The sequence below is a fragment of the Salmo salar genome, chromosome 09, assembly GCF_965601325.2.
Source record: "Salmo salar chromosome 09, fSalSal1, whole genome shotgun sequence".
Classification (NCBI taxonomy): domain Eukaryota; kingdom Metazoa; phylum Chordata; class Actinopteri; order Salmoniformes; family Salmonidae; genus Salmo; species Salmo salar.
This window is the reverse complement of record NC_138299.1, coordinates 33,829,914-33,850,600: the sequence shown is the minus strand read 5'-3', so window position 1 is coordinate 33,850,600 and position 20,687 is coordinate 33,829,914. Positions and strand designations below refer to the sequence as shown.

Genomic DNA, 20,687 nt, shown 5'->3' with positions numbered 1-20,687 from the left:
GTTGTTGAAGTAGAAGTCCTGGGAGTGCATTCTGACGAAGAACAGCAAAGGTAATCCAATTTTTCTAATAGTAATTCTGAGTTTAGTGAGCCCCAAACTTGGTGGGTGTCAAAATAGCTAGCGGTGATGGCCGAGCTATCTTCTCAGAATATTGCAAAATGTGCTTTCGCCGAAAAGCTATTTTAAAATCTGACACCGCGATTGCATAAAGGAGTTCTGTATCTATAATTATTTAAATAATTGTTATGTATTTTCTCAACGTTTATCATGAGTAATTTAGTAAATTCACCGGAAGTTTTCGGTGGGTATGCTAGTTCTGAACATCACATGCTAATGTAAAAAGCTGGTTTTTGATATAAATATGAACTTGATTGAACAAAACATGCATGTATTGTATAACATAATGTCCTAGGAGTGTCATCTGATGAAGATTATCAAAGGTTAGTGCTGCATTTAGCTGTGGTTTTGGTTTTTGTGACATATATGCTTGCTTTGAAAATGGTTGTGTGATTATTTTTGGCAGGGTACTCTCCTGACATAATCTAATGTTTTGCTTTTGCTGTAAAGCCTTTTTGAAATCGGACAATGTGGTTAGATTAACGAGAGTCTTGTCTTTAAAATGGTGTAAAATAGTCATATGTTTGAGAAAATGAAGTTATAGCATTTTTGAGGTATTTGTATTTCGCGCCACGCGATTCCACTGGCTGTTGACTAGGGTGGGATGCAAATGTCCCACCTAGCCCAGAGAGGTGAAAGCTTGGTCGCAAATGGGTCTTCCAAATGGACAATGACCCCAAGCATACTTCCAAAGTTGTGGCAAAATGGCTTAAGGACAACAAAGTCAAGGTTTTGGAGTGGCCATCACAAAGCCCTGACCTCAATCCAATAGAAAATGTGTGGGCAGAACTGAAAAAGCATGTGCGAGCAAGGAGGCCTACAAACCTGACTCAGTTACATCAGCTCTGTCAGGAGGAATGGGCTAAAATTCACCCAACTTATTGTGGGAAGCTTGTGGAAGGCTACCCGAAACCTTTGACCCAAGTGAAACAATTTAAAGGCAATGCTACCAAATACTAATTGAGTGTATGTAAACTTCTGACTCACTGGGAATGTGATGAAAGAAATAAAAGCTGAAGTAAATTATGCTCTCTACTATTATTCTGAAATTTCACAATCTTAAAATAAAGTGGTGATCTAACTGACGTAAGACAGGCAATTTTTACTAGGATTAAATGTCAGGAATTGTAAAAACTGAGTTTAAATGTATTGGGCTAAGGTGTATGTAAACTTCCGACTTCAACTGTACATATGCAGACAGACAGACAGACAGGCAGACAGACAGACACACACGCACACACACACAAGTGCAGTCTCATACTGCTAGTAAGCTACTGGCAACCTCTGCGTTGTCGTCTCCATTGATGAGTGAAATAGGCCATTAGTAACATAGTTCACAGAAGCAAACAGAGACTCTTCATTAAGAGAAAACATCCAAACATCTTAGTGATTTCATGTCCCAGTGAAAAAACCTTGTAAAAAGTCATGTTTTATTTATAAAATGACTCATATTCAGCCACAGTGTTTTGTCTTCTCCTCATGTTCTATTTCATTGTAATCTGTTCAGGAATATAAACAAAGTGACTACACTCATTTCCATTAAAACACATTGTTCAACAACAATGCTTCCCGGAGCTGTTTGTGCCCACAAAAAAGTGTTTAAGTAATTGTTTCCATGGCAATTACTTTATTTGGTTGTGCATACTAAAATAAATAAAGAAAATAACACAAACATGCCCACCAGCCTTCCAATGTAGCCAAAAGCAATTTCCTATTCTAAATGTAGTTATGCAAAGCCTATGGGCATCATCAGCATTTAGTAATTACTTTTATAATTACTGCTGTTTTTCTCACTGTCATTCAATTTTTCTTACACTGTGACTGGGGAATAGAACATCTCACACTCACAGCTGGGCAAATTACTATCCATTTATTAGGTGGGAGAAATGTAGGAAGCTGTTTAGCCAATGCAGTACCTCTACTATAATACACTAAGCTTGTGTTGTTAGTAAAGAGCTGCCATTTTTCCAAAAGGTGCATAAATGCCACATTTATTCTCTGTGTCCTGAGTGTCCATTGTGATGCAAAAACACCATGACTAAGTCCCAAATGGCACCCTATTCCCTTTATAGTGCACTATTTTTTATTAGGGCCCATAGGGCTCTGGTCAAAAGTAGTGCACTATATAGGGAACAGGGTGCCATTTGGGGTGTACAAATGAATCCCCTCATTACCAGCCACAGTGCGTGTGGCACAGTGGGCAAGAGGGAAAGTGCACTTTAATCAATGCCCTCTTCAGCACCAACCTTCTTACCCAAAACGACTTCACATGGATGGACTGGGCCACTTAGGGATTACAGCTAGATCGCTCTGCCAGGCGGTCAACGGCTTCAACCAGATAACGTGTTTAACACCATTTGTTATGCAGAGTTATAGTAGCTAATATTACCCTACCCCCTTGATCAGGTGGGTGGCACATTGGTAATATCCCCCAAGCAGTGGCAATGGGAAGCAGTTCATTATTTGCTGGGAAAAGGATGGTAAGATATCAATGGTGCTGGGTGGTGCGGGAGGGAGGGAGGGATGGAGGGAGGGAGGGAGGGAGGGATGGAGGGTAGCATGCAGACACCTCAAGGTCAATGTGAAAAGTCACTGACAAAACGGTGTACCTTGGAGCAAGTACATGGGCTTTTGGCACTGATTCCATTCTTTTAATAGTTGCTTTACAGCTGAGTTAAAGAAGAAAAGACCAAGTGACAGGTACAACCCTTACGAGAAGTGCACAGTGATCCATTTTGTATTCATTATCAAAAAGAACGCACGTCATTTCTCAAGCAAATTTGTTTAATATGTATTAACTGAATGTTAAATGTCATATCCATTTGTTTTTCTTACATTTCCTGATATAAGCCTTTTCTGTTGTAAAACATCAACGTGGTAAACATATTGCCACTATGTGAAATAGGTTGTAATGGTTGGTCATAACAGAGGAAACTATCAGCAGTCAACAGAAGAAACATCAGATATGAAAGGGCTGGATGGATCGTAAGTACAGAAATGCCACTGCTGCATCTCTTCTCTCTATAATTAACACAATTAAGGCTGTAAGTCCCAAATGGCACATTATTCCCTATGTTGTGCACTACTTTTAACCAGAGGGCCCGGGTCAAAAACAGTGCACTACTTTTAACCAGAAGGCCAGAGTCAAAATAGTGCACTACTTTTAACCAGAAGGCCCGAGTCAAAATAGTGCACTACGTTTAACCAGAGGGCCCAGGTCAAAATAGTGCACTACATAAGGTGCCATTTGGAACTTATGGTGCAGGGTGCTGAGCCCATTCAGGGGACATCAAATAGTACAAGCTGACACATAGACCAAGAGACTAGAGAGCCTCTCTGGTTGGTCCACCTATGAAGATGATGCTTCACCCCTAATCTAATGTAAGGCTACCAAACAACACTGTATTCAAGGGAGTTAAATGAGTCAGTTGCATGACTTGAAATGAATTCTGCCATCTTTCAGTGAAGAAATTCTCACCTTTTGTTTTCCGATAGTAAATTATGTCCTACAAAAATGCAAAAATTCAGAGAATAAACAGGTAAACATTAAATGTACTGTATGCATAGTAAAACATGAATGGTAGAATGTCGTGGTGATGGAAGGAGGTCTCTTTTTTGGAGCCACCCAATTTTTGCGTGTGGCATTTTACTGACTCCTCTCTGCTCTGCTCTACTCTGCTCCTCTCTGCTCTTATTTGTTCCTCTCCTCTCTGCTCATCTCCTCTCTGTTCTGCTCCTCTCTGCTCCTTTCCTCTCCTCTCTTCTCCTCTCTGCTCCTCTCCGCTCCTCTCTGCTCTGCTCCTCTCCGCTCCTCTCTTCTCCTCTCTGCTCCTCTCCTCTCCGCTCCTCTCTGCTCCACTCCTCTCCTCTCTGCTGCTCTCCGCTCCTCTCTGCTCCACTCCTCTCCTCTCTGCTGCTCTCCTCTCCGCTCCTTTCTGCTACTCTCTGCTCCTCTCCTCTCTGCTCCACTCCTCTCCTCTCTGTACCTCTCTGCTCCTCTCCTCTCCTCTCTGCTCCTCTCCTCTCTGCTCCTCTCCTCTCCTCTCCTCTCCTCTCCTCTCCTCTCTGCTCCACTCCTCGCTTCTCTGCTCCTCTCTGCTCTTCTCCTCTCTGCTCCATTCCTCTCCTCTCTGCTCCTCTCCTCACCTCTCTGTTCCACTCCTCTCCTCTCTGCTCCTTTCTGCTCCTTTCTGCTCCTCTCCTCTCCTCTCCTCTCCTCTCCTCTCCTCTCCTCTCCTCTCCTCTCCTCTCCTCTCCTCTCCTCTCCTCTCCTCTCCTCTCCTCTCCTCTCCTCTCCTCTCCTCTCCTCTCTGCTCCACTCCTCGCTTCTCTGCTCCTCTCTGCTCTTCTCCTCTCTGCTCCATTCCTCTCCTCTCTGCTCCTCTCCTCACCTCTCTGTTCCACTCCTCTCTGCTCCTCACTGCTCTTCTCCTCTCTGCTCCACTCCTCTCCTCTCTGCTCCGCATGCATGAATAATAATATGCCCAGGTGGCGGAGGGGTTGGAGGGGATGAGGAGGCGTCGCCAGCCTTCAAACAAGAGAAAGGTCACGCTTGTTTGTGCAGTGTCCTTCAACAGATGTGAACCGCCTCTAACAGAGACTAGCAAATTTCAGTTAAAACGCTCTGACAAAAATTGTTGATGGGTCAATTATGGTAAAGGTCAATAGAAGGCAACGAGGAAGGAAAGAAGAGCGGCGAGAGAGGAGAGACTAAACTTATGATAATATATCAACAGCATTTGGAGAGAGAGAAGTGGAGGTCAAATTCCTTTAGCTCTGATGCCAGTACTATCGCCTACCATTTTTATTACATATCCGAGCAACCTATACTCAACTTTGTCACCTTGGTTTTGTATTCCATAGAATAGAGGCTGGTTTTAACTACGTTTGGCAACTCAGACAGGCATCAGCGCCATCCAAATGCCAGCTCCAAACCATGTTTTATTTTGAACAAAAATAGAATGATCATTTTCCCATTGCTAAAGCCACAGTGGATTTTCAAAACCGGCACAGTGCTACTGAGATTTCCCTGAAGGTTACAATCATCAGTTATTAAGTAGACATGCATTGTCACAAGTAGGCTCAGTTTTGTCCCCCAGCAAATCTCCTATAATAACATATTCATGGTGGCACCGACACGGGTATGTATGTTAAGGCACAAGGCAAATTGATTGAGAGACTGTGTCTGCTAAATGAACTGGGCCGGCCATGAATCAGAAAGAGTGTAACTCTGCTGCTGTATGAGGCTGGCCTTCATCTGTGTAGCACAAACAACTCTGAAGAGAAAAGGGCCTGGCCTCTCCCTCATCTGATACTGTACAATAACACAGCATACCCTTCTCCCTCCTCCTGCATTACCATGCAGTGCATTGCTAAGCCTGGCTCCTGTGTGTGTGTGTGTGTGTGTGTGTGTGTGTGTGTGTGTGTGTGTGTGTGTGTGTGTGTGTGTGTGTGTGTGTGTGTGTGTGTGTGTGTGTGTGTGTGTGTGTGTGTGACATCTGTAAACCAATCAAAACGTATGACCCCTCCACATCCTCTTCCAGTATCCATATCCTACCAACAGCCTCTATAGCCTGCTGTGTCTGGCAGGCTGGGAGCTGTGGAAGCTCTGGGTCAGGCTCATCTAACGTAGCCTGTTCAGAAATAACACTGATTCATAGGCAGAGGGAGATGGTAAGCCGTCTCCATTAGCTACCGGCGATGCACAGCAACAAAAAGGATGGGATCAATATGCTGCTCTGTTCAGAATGAAGTGAAAATAAAATGTGGTGAGTTAGTGATTCAATTCAGACTGCCACTATCTGTCTGCCGATAGAAAGACAGGACATGCAGCAGAGGTGTTGTCATTCATTCAAATATCCAAATGTAAAATGTTTCTGGTTCAATGCCCCCCAGCAGCATTGTGTACTCATCTTTGATTGAATGCAAAGTGTTGGCTATAGGTCTTAGTGGTATCAGGAGGAAATCAAGCAGCCTTTTCCAATCCAAGTAATTCAGCAGTATATATTTTCTAATTAAAATGCATGTGTCTCTTCAAAGCCAGACAACAATGATGCCATCTGGTGTGTGTGTGTGTGTGTGTGTGTGTGTGTGTGTGTGTGTGTGTGTGTGTGTGTGTGTGTGTGTGTGTGTGTGTGTGTGTGTGTGCGCGCGCGCACGTGCCTCGGCAGAGCAAACAGCTCGCATTGACTGAACATTTCTGCAATTGACTTTAATCTTTACGGTCATTCCTACTCCAGCATACCCTATTAAAATATACAGATCTGTATCTTCTTTAAGTGCACTGCACAAAGACCCAATTTCAAAGGCAAATTCAGTTACGTTTGAATATACTCAGAATTGCTGCATGTACTAGTAGGCTCAAAATGTATCAAAGTTAAATGTTTACATTTTCAAAATGTGTGACCAGACCACAGGTGCCAGAGTTCCTCATTTCCCCTCCACTCTAACATTGAGTGTAGGCTTGTGTCCAGTAAAACATTAAAGCATTATCTCTACTTACCAAGAGTCAGATTCATTTGTGGATACGATTTGTATGTCTCTGTGTCCAGTATGAAGGAAGTTAGAGGTAGTTTCACGAGCCAATGCTAACTAGCGTTAGCTCAATGACTGGGAGTCTACAGGTACTGTAGTATATGCTACGCAGAGACATAACAATGGTATCTATGAGTTCATCTGACCCTGGGTAAGTAGAAAGATTTCTTAAATACCAGAATCTCACAGAATCCTTTTAATCCTGTCATGGTCTACAGGAGTTTAGTTTTATAATATTAGAATTTACAGTATTACCTTAATATCACTGTATGTTAAAGCTCAGACAAAGAGAGATATCATCAATGTTTAGCTGGTAAAGTGAGTGAACCATTGATATAAACATTTGGTACTGAACTACAGATATAGAATCTTAAGTTGAGACAGTTTGCTACAGCAGGAAAATAATCCTGCAGCAAAAGGACATGCGAATGATTATGTGGATTATAATCAATGGACATTTTTGTAGAGGTTGATATATTTTCGTAAGGGAAAATCAAGTCTGAAATTTCAAAGTGAAAATGACAAACTTCAGATTTGTTTTTAAAACCTCAAAATACACTACACGTTTTACATTTCATGTGTTGAAGGAAAGTTATCCTGCAACAGGGTGATTAAATTAAGATCCTACATCTGTAGACTGAACTGAACTAAATTGTGGGTAGCTGGACCATGGTGGTGAATGGAGCTTACCTTTGACGGAGATGTTGGGAGGTGGGCCTTCCATGCGCAGGTTCCATGGCGGGTCCCCCTGGTTGGCGAAGTCCCTCATCTTAAGGTAGCTGATGGTGAGGCGGATGATGGAAGCCTTGTCCAGCTGGCTGGTGATGGCCCCGGGCAGGGGCAGCATCTTAGCCAGCTCGTAGAACTCAAAGTTCTCCTTCCCCCGCCGCGAGCGAGCCGCATCCCGGGACTTCTCCTTCCTCAGAGCCTGCAACCTGGTGAGGAAAAGAGAAGAGACAGGAGTTAGGACTAGGGTTGTGTTCAGTAGGGATAAAACATTTAGAAACGTTTTGATACGTGTATGGGGAAATACTACCTCAACTCAGCAGTTAAGACCAGAGACATGTTCAGTAGGAAGCAAACATTTGAATCCGCAGCAAGTAAGGACCTGGGTTCGACCAAGAAGCACAGAAAGCTGTGGCATTACATTATTCAATGCTAACACTACCATAAGCCGGTTAGCGAGAAAGCAAGACCAGGGACGTGTTAAGTAAGGAAACTAAATGTTTTGAAAGGTTTTGAAACAGGGAGATACTTCCAGAACTTGTCGAATTAGAGTACAGATGTTCGTTTTCCATTGCTAAATGTTTTGCTAAGCCTTGACCAACTGAACATGACCCTGGACCCTCTGTCAGCTCAGACATCTGCCTGGTTACAGGGCTTTTGTACCAACCACACCAGCCCACAGTCAGTTGTGACCATTAGTGACTTTGCTCTACTCCAGTGGGAACGCTCACCACAATTGATTCAGTCATTGGAATTTAGAAGTGGGTGGAAGTTGTGATTAGCTTTGGCCTTGTGTCTCACGGGACAGCCTGCTGAATGACTTTCAGATTGCTGCCTTTTTCAAAGAAAGACGCCTAGATATTGCCATTCAGATAAATTTAATCAGCAAATGCTGTCAAGTGTAATGTCCACATGCTACAGTGCATGTGGGTATGGACAGTTGTATTGTATTAATACTGTATTTGATATCAAGAATGTAGTTATTGATGTCAAACACAGGATTAGTAAATGTTAAAATGGCTTTCCATATCTATACCAAAGTTTCACCTCTCTCTCTCTCTCTCTCGCTCTCTCTCTAAAATACTGCAGGTACATATTTATCAGAAGTGTCACAATAGGATTAAAACAGATACCAGGGCATATATATATATACTTTATATACTATAGCCTACTGTATTTAGGTTTATGCTTATAAGTCCTTTATTTATCCAGCGGCAGTAGATCACATGACCTATTCAAGGATGCATCATGGTTGGTTATAGTCTATTGGTTCGCATCGTTCCAGTCAAACACTTCTGTCTGCTTTAGTCCCCGTGTTATTTATTTCATATCAGATAACTCCAAGCAGACAGTTCCATTCTTCCATAACACAACTCCCAACTTTCCATGGCGTTCATCATCCCAAGCCATTTTGAATTAAATTGGTAATAAATCACACAGGAACCTCTGGGTTCCCCACTGGCCGACAGCTAGATTCATTTTTTACCAGCACCAATGCGAAATCAGTTCGAATGGACTTGAAAGATGAGGTAAGGCAGGGGTTTTTCCCCCCGAAGATGAAAAATGACTGTTGGTGAAGAAAATAATTTTTCATTGTTTTGTCGTTTACTTATCAGTGATTCAAGCTAAAAACAACATCATTAAGCCAACCTGAAAACAGCAAGACAAGGCCCACCCACCCTCTGATAGATGTCGGTTACTTATAGAGTATATAGATTCAAAAGAAGATTTCAAAAATGAATTCATGCATTTAGAATTGCATGCAAGATTCAAATGACAATTCACCAAGCACCACTTCCCACAACCTTCATTCAGCCAAAGACTGTCTTGTGGGTCACTAATGACATACTCATAGTTGTCAAGATCAATTTATGTTAGCTTTTGTGAGCATTAAGAGTGTGTCACGTCCTGACCATAGTAAGATGTTATTTTCTATGGTAGAGTAGGTCAGGGCGTGACGGGGGTGTTTTGTGTTTTTCTATGTTTTGTATTTCTATGTTTCGTTCTAGTTTTCTATTTCTATGTTGTTGTTTTTTGGGATGATCTCCAATTAGAGGCAGCTGGTCCTCGTTGTCTCTAATTGGAGATCATACTTAAGTAGGGTTGTTTCCCACTTGTGTTTGTGGGTAGTTGTATTCTGTTTAGTCTTCAGTACCTGACAGAACTGTGAGCTGATCGTTTTTGCTTTTGTTATTTTTTTTTGTGTTCTGTGTTAAAAAATAAATAGTCATTATGAGCACTCAACACGCTGCGCTTTGGTCCCCTCGCTATGACAGTCGTTACAGAGTGCAATAATATAATTTCACTGCCAAATATAGATTAATATAGATTAATTTTGCCTTTACATCTAGGTAGCAGATTGCCATTCTCGATCATCTCGACCGCTCCTCTGCAAGAAGAAAAGCACCATTTGATGGTCTGCTGCTCAGACAATATATAAAGCTAGTTGTAATGGTGGTTGGGAGGCAAAGTGCAACAGAGCTGCAGAATTTCATTTGTTCCACAAACCTGGAAAGCATTATGTCGGCCTGCCAAATATTTTTGCATGTGCCGGGGTTGTGTGACCTTAGTACAGCGGACAGACGGTATGTATCATGTTCTACCAGAGTAAATGTAACACTTTCTTTTATAAACATGACATTAAATCATGTTGTAGTTTAACATGAACCCCCAATGGCTTTTCAAGTGCCTTTCAGAAGACAGGGATGAGGTCACTAGCTTTGGCTGTATTTGGTTTTGTTTCCAGGTTAAACAGAGGTCACAAAGGTTGTTCTGTGGTGCACTGCACACCACATATACAGTGCTTTCTGTTCTTCAACTTTATGTAGATTACTGTAAACAAAAATGATGTTTACTGTAAACAAAAATGATGTCATCTCTTTTTTTCCTAGACTGTGACCTGTCCCTCATAAGATAATCACTTACTAGGTTGGTGACCAGCCCCATACATACTGCAACGTGTACTGTATGGCCCCATAGTCTGTATTATAAACTGGGTGGTTCGAGCCCAAAATGCTGATTGGCTGACAGCCATGGTATATCAGACCGTATACCACGGGTATGACAAAACATTTCATTTTACTGTTCTAATTACATTGGTAACCAGTTTATAATAGCAATAAAGCACCTCGGGGGTTTGTGGTATATGGCTAATATCAATCCCAGAGCTAATACTATGCTGCTCCCACCAGTGTGTCAGCTGTCTAAAAAGAGACTGACCAGTGGTAGGGAGCACAAGCAGTCAGGGCCGGCGTTATGGGCGGGCCATAGGGGCCCTGGCCCGCCCTAGCATACCTTCTTGCCCGTCCAAATAAAATACTTAAATATTGATCATTTATGATTTATGATTTACGAGACGCACGCTGACAGAAAGACGCATCAATCTCAGAGAAAGCATCTGAGCGAGTGAAACAGTGCCCCTCTGTCTCACTATGTATAGACCATGTATCTGATGCTGTCTGGACCAAAAGAACCAGGAGAACCAGACATCATGTCATACTATTTCTGGCCAGACAGCCTCAGATACATGGGCTACATATAGTAAGACTGAGGGGCTCTGTTTCACTCGCTTGGATGCTTTCTCCGGTGAGATCATTTCAGTCACTTGCGAATTGAAGGAAAGTTGGAGGGTGCACTGTTGGCGGGTGCACTGTTTGGATGCTGGAATTATTTTGGACGAACGTGCAAAGGTAACCTACTTTTTGAAGTGATTTCTTTGACAATCAGATGACAACATCATGACTGGTTGTGTTCATGCCACTTTAAAAGGTAATACATTTTTACAGTTAAATGATGTCTTTGCTATAAAACCCATGCAAGAGCATGCACACATAGGAGGTCCCAGGGAAAAAAACATGCCCCCTATGGAAATCAAATGCCCGTCCAACTGATTCATTCTGGCGCCGGCCCTGCAAGCAGGACAGCTTTGAAATGTGGCATTACCCTTGAGTCCCAGAAAAGTGTGGTTATCAACAGGAAACGGGTCATTGCGTAGAGAGAACCATCTCTATCACCTACACTACTACAGTAAACCATCTGCTCCACAATGGAGGAACAACCAGACCACATTCTTTTTGCACCATTTTTCAAACAATTCTCTGTATTCTCATTCGAAACCACACAAACCCACATCCATACACAAATCTCAATGACATAATGGAGAGAAACTCCATACTGGTGAATGTTTACTTGAGAATAGAATGCTTATGGCCCACACAGAGACATGCCAGTGGGGAAATCAGGGAATGTGCGGGGTGGCTGATAGGGATCTGTGTGTAGGAATAGAGTCCCACACCTAGAAGAGACCCTAGAGTACAGTTAGCATTGTTAAAATGGAAAACGACTGTTGAGAGGACGAGATTAGAGATATGAAATGTACACAGAACAGGCTATTTGTTCACTCCAGTAACAGGGCTCCAAACACAGAGGAAGTCAGCATCCATTTGGAGTCCATTAGCTTTGACTTATATACTGAAGGCCTAACTTATAATATGAACATAATTATAATAAGACAAACCAGACTAAACTTAATGCAGGCAAAGCATGTGTTGTTGCTTTGAATCTCCTAAGCGGCTGGCAGCTTACAGTACCTAATGTCTTTCTTGAGCAAAAACATAAGGTATGTTTAGATGTGCTTGTGCAGTAAACAAAAATAAAGCAGCTACAGGGTCATTGGCCAATGAAATGAATGGACATCTTTAAAGGAGGTGTCTAAGATATCGCTCTACTTAGCCAATCACTCACCGTTCAACTTCTGAGGACAAGAAGAATACATCAAGTGGCTGAAACTTGTGTGTGAATGATCATTTAGGATTGAAGCAATAGGTTTAATCAGTGTTGAAATGGCAGGCAGAGCAGAAACTCTACTTTGGATTAGGGCCCTCCTCCTGAAGAAATGGATGACACCACTGATCAGGGGACTAAATGACAAAACCAATAAATTGCTTTTGTGACTCTCTGCTCTCCATGTAGCAATAAAAGGAGAGGGGGGGGGGCATTCACTGCATTAGGTTATATTTCCCATGATAACAAATTATATCTCCTTAGTAACATAATTGAACTTCTCATCAACTTGGTCACACGGGGTCAGCAAACCTGTCCAAACCCCCAGCAGACAATGAGGAGTTATAAAAAACAACACTGTTCAGGTTAGGCCTCACTCCACTCACTCTAAATACCACCAACACTGTTCAGGTTAGGCCTCACTCCACTCACTCTAAATACCACCAACACTGTTCAGGTTAGGCCTCACTCCACTCACTCTAAATACCACCAACACTGTTCAGGTTAGGCCTCACTCCACTCACTCTAAATACCACCAACACTGTTCAGGTTAGGCCTCACTCCACTCACTCTAAATACCACCAACACTGTTCAGGTTAGGCCTCACTCCACTCACTCTAAATACCACCAACACTGTTCAGGTTAGGCCTCACTCCACTCACTCTAAATACCACCAACACTGTTCAGGTTAGGCCTCACTCCACTCACACTAAATACCACCAACACTGTTCAGGTTAGGCCTCACTCCACCCACTCTAAATACCACCAACACTGTTCAGGTTAGGCCTCACTCCACCCACTCTAAATACCACCAACACTGTTCAGGTTAGGCCTCACTCCACTCACTCTAAATACCACCAACACTGTTCAGGTTAGGCCTCACTCCACCCACTCTAAATACCACCAACACTGTTCAGGTTAGGCCTCACTCCACTCACTCTAAATACCACCAACACTGTTCAGGTTAGGCCTCACTCCACCCACTCTAAATACCACCAACACTGTTCAGGTTAGGCCTCACTCCACTCACTCTAAATACCACCAACACTGTTCAGGTTAGGCCTCACTCCACTCACTCTAAATACCACCAACACTGTTCAGGTTAGGCCTCACTCCACTCACTCTAAATACCACCAACACTGTTCAGGTTAGGCCTCACTCCACTCACTCTAGATACCACCAACACTGTTCAGGTTAGGCCTCACTCCACTCACTCTAAATACCACCAACACTGTTCAGGTTAGGCCTCACTCCACCCACTCTAAATACCACCAACACTGTTCAGGTTAGGCCTCACTCCACCCACTCTAAATACCACCAACACTGTTCAGGTTAGGCCTCACTCCACTCACTCTAAATACCACCAACACTGTTCAGGTTAGGCCTCACTCCACCCACTCTAAATACCACCAACACTGTTCAGGTTAGGCCTCACTCCATCCACTCTAAATACCACCAACACTGTTCAGGTTACGCCTCACTCCACCCACTCTAAATACCACCAACACTGTTCAGGTTAGGCCTCACTCCACTCACTCTAAGTACCACCAACACTGTTCAGGTTAGGCCTCACTCCACTCACTCTAAATACCACCAACACTGTTCAGGTTTGGCCTCACTCCACTCACTCTAAATACCACCAACACTGTTCAGGTTAGGCCTCACTCCACCCACTCTAAATACCACCAACACTGTTCAGGTTTGGCCTCACTCCACCCACTCTAAATACCACCAACACTGTTCAGTTTAGGCCTCACTCCACCCACTCTAAATACCACCAACACTGTTCAGGTTTGGCCTCACTCCACCCACTCTAAATACCACCAACACTGTTCAGGTTAGGCCTCACTCCACTCACTCTAAATACCACCAACACTGTTCAGGTTTGGCCTCACTCCACCCATTCTAAATACCACCAACACTGGACAAAACCAGGCCCCAGATTCACAAAGCGTCTCAGAGAAGGAGTGCTGATATAGGCTCAGTTTAGCCTTTTAAATAATAATGAATAAGATGAAATCGACAGTGGAAGCCTGATCCTTGATCAGCAGTCTCAATCTGGGATGTTCTTGGAAGACAGAACCCGGTTGCAGAGGGGCCGCAAGGAGTTTCTAATTAAGCATTGCTGCTACACTAAGATGCTTAGTGCTATCCGGAATCCTTGGGACGTCCTTACCCTAAACCCTAACCTTAACCCTCACCCTTAACCATAACCCTTGTCTAACCCTAAACTTAACCATTTTACATTTCAACTTCAATGGGGTAACGTCACAGTTGGGAAATCCCAAGGATCTCGGATAGCACGGAAAACACCAAGATGTTCACAAAATATTTCCTCTATTTAAATAATAATTATTCAGATTCACTGTTTAATAGTCACATGTACAGGGTTGCAGGTGTGATTGCGTGGTACAGTGAATATCTTAGTCTTCGAACTCCAACATGCAGGAATAAGTTAAATAAAATTATGAAAATGGTCATAAAAACAACAATAGAAATAGCACTAAGTATCACAGGCGTTCATTAACATTTCCGGGACTATAAGTAGAAACACATATTATTCAATGATACTTTGACATCTGTTCAATTCATTGTACAGGTAGGTGTAGGATCTTAAATTGATCAACCTGTCGCAGGAGATGCAAATCAGGAAATGTAAAACTTGTAGTGTATTTGAGGTTTAAAAAAAGGCTTCTGAAGTTTGTAATTTCCACTTAGAAATTTCAGACTTGATTTTCCCTTAAAAAAAATCTATCAACGCCTTCAAAAATGTCCATGTATTATAATCCATATAATAATTTACATTTCCTGTTGCTGCAGGATTATTTTCCTTCTGTAGCAAACTGGCTGAAATTAAGATCCTACATCTGTAACACCACAATTTATGTTACAAAAGTGGGATTAAAATTGATATAATTTTCTCAACGATCTACACAAAATATCTGTAATGTCAAAGTGGAAGAAAATATTTAACATTTGTAAAAACAAATCTGAAAAATAAAACACTAATATATCTTGATTATATCTTGAGTCAATACATGTTAGAATCACCTTTGACAGCAATTACAGCTCTCTAAGAACTTTCCACACCTGGATTGTGCAACATTTGCCCATTATTATTTTCAAAATTATTCAAGCTCTGTAAAATTGGCTGTTGATCATTGCTAGAGAACAATTTTCAGGTCTTGCCAAAGATTTTCAAGCAGATTTAAGTAAAAACTGTAACTCGGTGTAAGGGCTGTCTTCAGGAATGGACCAAAATGCAGCGGAGTTAGTATTCATCTTTCAATTTAATTAGAAAGAACACTATAACAAACAAAACAAGGAAACTGACAGCCAACAGTCCTGTCAGGTGCAAACACACTAAACAAGAAACAATTACCCACAAACCCCAGTGACAAACAACTCCTACATATGTGACTCCCAATCAGGAACAACGATTCCCAGCTGTTCCTGATCAGGAGTCACAAGACACACACCAGACTGCCACGTCCTGACCCCCAAACTACTACACCAGCTCCATCTGCTGGTCAAGACGTGACACTCGGCCACTCAGGAACATTCTCTGTCTTCTTGGTAAGGAACTCCAGTATAGATTTGGTCTTGTGTTTGGTCTTGTGGTGGAAAGCAGACCATGTTTTCCGCTATGATTTGTCTGGGCTTAGCTCCATTCAGTTTTTTTTATCCTGAAAAACTCCCCAACCCTTAATGATTACAAGTGTCATGATGTTGGCCTGTGGGTAAGGTTTATGACCCCCCCCATAAATACCTTTCTCCGTTCCTCTCTCTTTCTGACCCTACTGAAGGACTGTTGAATAGCCTTTGTCAAATATAGAGAGTCTGGGAACGTCAAACAAATGGGGAAAGGGAACCATGTTTTGGTGATAAAACCAGTTGGAGATATGCTTTGGAACTTGATGAGTGTGGATGTCAGTTCGGTTGTCATCTGAGACATTATGACTGATGACAGGACGACATAAACTGTACCTGGGAAAGTATACACCCTCTAGTTATCAGAGTCACATGGAATTGTTATGCAATTGAAATGTTTGATATTGAAATTGTTTGTTAGGCGATTAAATGTAATTTTAGCTTCCAATTGAGAGAATTGGGTTTTCATAAGGAAAGTGCCCTGCTTTATCAGTGGCCCGCCCTTGTGAAGAGACAGGGGTTATAAACGATGACACACACTTCTCCCCTCGCCACTATATAAGACAATGACCAATGGTCTCCAGTAGTTCCACTACGTGAGGTCTGCAGCCTCTGCGTTACAAGGACACACATGTCAAGTACAGAACTAAGCCAACCTCGGCGTGAGCTTTGGTTGTGAATGGTATGAACTTTGAACTTATTCACTACAGAAGTGATACTTCCTAGCCGTTGAGTTAGCAGCGGCCACTGTAGACGTGGGCTAGGAAAGGACGGACGACGGATCCAGTCTACCACAGATGAAGATACTACCACGTATCCACTTTACCACCATTGACATTCTTCCGAGGACAGGAAGATCTGTTGGCCAACCCGGCCAGCATCTACGACCAATCTACCGAAGCGCAGCTCAGAGTAAATATTTATTGCATTTTCCTTTTCCAAATGGGCGGTAATTTAGAATGCATAAGATTCTGAATGTACGATAGCATAGCTGCTGTTTCTTTGTTCCTCAGTCTTCCCGCTCTTTCATTCAAGCCCAACCCCCTTCTTTGTGTAACAAGCCGCCATGTTGGCTCCGTTCACCAGGGACGTTTTCTGTATGACATCATTTGTATTCTGTGTATATGTAATTCTGTTTGATTAGTTAGGTATTTAGTAAATAAATAATTAAACCCAATTTTGTATTGCTGATTCAACTTGTTAGCCAGGGTTCGTGAAGATAACCAAGAATTTACAACTTTCATTATGAGACTGAAAATAAAATGAGGATTAATATTGACGGCTATCGATGTAAAATATTAAAGTCTTTAAAACCTGTTTGGGATAGGGAGCAGTATTTGCACGGCCGGATAAAAAACGTACCCGATTTAATCTGGTTACTACTCTTGCCCAGAAACTAGAATATGCATATAATTCGTAGATTTGGATAGAAAACACTCTAAAGTTTCTAAAACTGTTTGAATGGTGTCTGTGAGTATAACAGAACTCATATGGCAGGCCAAAACCTGAGAAGATTCCATACAGGAAGTGCCCTGTCTGACAATTTATTGTCCTTCTGTAGCCTCTCTATCGAAAATACAGTCTCTGTGCTGTAACTTGACATTTTCTAAGGCTTCCATTGGCTCTCAGAAGGCGCCAGAAAGTGGAATGAGAGCTCTGCAGTCTCTGGGCTAAGTACAGCAGCTCTGTTTGTTACTGGCCTGCCTGGGGACAGTGACACAGGAGATGCGCGTCCACGAGACTACTCCATTTTGTTCTTCCAGTCTTTGAATGAATACAACGTCGCCCGGTTGGAATATTATCGCTATTTTACGAGAAAAATAGCATAAAAATGTATTTTAAACAGCGTTTGACATGCTTCGAAGTACGGTAATGGAATATGTAGAATTTGTTTGTCACGAAATGCACCCGCGCGTCACCCTTCGGGTAGTGACCTCAACACACGAACAAAACGGAGCTATTTCAATATAACTAGGGATTATTTCGAACCAAAACAACATTTGTTGTTGAAGTAGAAGTCCTGGGAGTGCATTCTGACGAAGAACAGCAAAGGTAATCCAATTTTTCTTATAGTAATTCTGAGTTTAGTGAGCACCAAACTTGGTGGGTGTCAAATTAGCTAGCCTGTGATGGCCGAGCTATCTACTCAGAATATTGCAAAATGTGCTTTCGCCGAAAAGCTATTTTAAAATCTGACACCGCGATTGCATAAAGGAGTTCTGTATCTATAATTCTTAAAATAATTGTTATGTTTTTTGTAAACGTTTATCGTGAGTAATTTAGTAAATTCACCGGAAGTTTGCGGTGGGTATGGTAGTTCTGAACATCACATGCTAACGTAAAAAGCTGGTTTTTGATATAAATATGAACTTGATTGAACAAAACATGCATGTATTGTATAACAATGTCCTAGGAGTGTCATCTGATGAAGATCATCAATCATCGATCATTGACAATACATCTCAATTTTAAATTCAGGCTGTAACACAACAAAATGTGGAAAAAGTCAAGGGGTGTGAATACTTTCTGAAGGCACTGTATCTTTATGGTTAACTCTAACTGTTCTTAGAAGGTTGTTTCTCCCCACTAATACAAATTAAGGTCTGTCTGCCAATCAGAGTGTCCTATCAGTGAAGGGGATGGCCTATTGCCACGGATGTCCATTGCCCTTATTAAGGCTGCCATTACGCTCTGTGTCCCAGGAGACATTGATGTCCTCAGAGCTGCCTGTGTGTATGTGTGTGTGTATAGCACATTCAGAAAGTATTCAGATTCCTTGACTTTAAAAAAATGTCCCTCATCAATCTACACACACACCTAGACATTTTTGAAAATGTATTTAAAAAAAACAACTGAAATATCACATTTACATAAGTATTCAGACCCTTTACTCAGTACTTTGTTGAAGCACTGGCAGAAAGTACAGCCTCGAGTCTTCTTGGGTATGGCGCTACAAGCTTGGCACACCTGTTTTTGGGGAGTTTCTCCAATTCTTCTCTGCCGATCCTCTCAAGCTCTGTCAGGTTAGATGGGGAGCGTTGCTGCACAGCTATTTTCAGGTCTCTCCAGAGATGTTCGATCAGGTTCAAGTCCGGGCTCTGGCTGGGCCACTCAAGGACATTCAGAGACTGGCCCAAAGCTACTCCTGCGTTGTCTTGGCTGTGTGCTTAGGGTCGTTGTCCTGTTTGAAGGTGAAGCTTCGCCCCAGTCTGAGGTCCTGAGCACTCTGGAGCAGGTTTTCATCAAGGATCTATCTGTACTTGGTCCGTTCAACTTTCCTGACTGATGTCTCCCAGTCCCTGCCGATGAAAAACATCCCCACAGCATGATGCTGCCACCACCATGCTTCACTGTAGGGATGGTGCCAGCTTTCCTCCAGATGTAACGCTAGGCATTCAGGCCAAAGAGTTCCATCTTGGTTTCATCAGACCAGAGAATCTTGTTTCTCATGGTCTGAGAGTCTTTAAGTGCCTTTTGGCAAACTCCAAGCAGGCTGTCATGTGCCTTTTACTGAGGAGTAGCTTCCGTCTGGACACTACCATAAAGGCCTGATTGGTGGAGTGCTGCAGAGATGGTTGTCCTTCTGGAAGGTTCCCCCATCTCCACAGAGGAACTCTGGAGCTCTGTCAGAGTGACCATCAGGTTCTTGGTCACCACCCTGATCAAGGCCCTTCTCCTCCGATTGCTCAGTTTGGCCGGGCGGCCAGCTCAAGGAAGAGTCTTGGTGTTTCCAAACGTCTTCCATTTAAGAATGATGGAGGCCACTGTGTTCTTGGGGACTTTCAATGCAACAGACATTTTTGGGTAACCTTCGCCAGATCTGTGCCTCGACACAATCCTGTCTCGGAGCTCTACGGACAATTCCTTCGACCTCATGGCTTCGTTTTTGCTCTGACATGCACTGTCAACTGTGGGACCTTATATAGACAGGTGTGTGACTTTCCAAATGATGTCCAATCAATTGAATTTACCACAGATGGACTCCAATCAAGTTGTAGAAACATCTCAAAGATGATCAATGGAAACAGGATGCACCTGAGCCCAATTTTGAGTCCCATAGCAAAGGGTCTGAATACTTATGTAAATAAGGTATTTTTGTTTTATGTTTTATGCCAACATTTCTAAAACGCTGTTATCACTTTGTCATATGTGATGTGTGTATGTATGTGATGTGTGTATGTATGTATGTATGTGTGTATGTCTGTGATGTGTGTATGTCTGTGATGTGTGTATGTATGTGATGTGTGTATGTGTGTATGTCTGATGTGTGTATGTCTGTGATGTGTATGTATGTGATGTGTGTGTGTATGTATGTGATGTGTGTATGTATGTGATGTGTGTATGTCTGTGATGTGTGTATGTCTGTATGTGATGTATATATGTGATGTGTGTATGTCTGTGATGTGTGTATGTCTGTGATGTGTGTATGTGATGTGTGTATGTATGTCTGTGATGTGTGTATGTCTGTGATGTGATGTGTGTATGTGATGTGTGTATGTCTGTGATGTGTGTATGTCTGTGATGTGTGTATGTGATGTATGTGTATGTATGTGATGTGTGTATGTATGTGATGTGTGTATGTATGTGATGTGTGTATGTATGTCTGTGATGTGTGTATGTCTGTATGTATGTGATGTGTGTGTGTGTGTGTATGTATGTGATGTGTGTGTGTGTGTGTGTGTATGTCTGTGATGTGTGTGTGTGTATGTATGTGATGTGTGTATGTATGTGATGTATGTATGTATGTGATGTATGTATGTGATGTGTGAATGTATGTGATGTGTGAATGTATGTGATGTGTGTATGTCTGTGATGTGTGTATGTCTGTGATGTGTGTATGTCTGTGATGTGTGTATGTCTGTGATGTGTGTATGTCT

At 42.3% G+C, this 20,687-nt stretch overlaps 1 protein-coding gene across 3 annotated transcripts in view; it reads right to left on the bottom strand.

The window, feature by feature from the left end:
* Positions 1–20,687, bottom strand: part of LOC106611225 (neuronal PAS domain-containing protein 3) — a 469,364-nt gene that overhangs the window by 226,321 nt on the left and 222,356 nt on the right. For all 3 annotated transcript variants that reach the window (XM_014211204.3, XM_014211210.3, XM_082955738.1), the window contains one exon: positions 7,342–7,586. In XM_014211204.3, the coding sequence (XP_014066679.3) occupies positions 7,342–7,586 (245 nt within the window). The remainder of the gene's footprint in view (positions 1–7,341; positions 7,587–20,687) is intronic.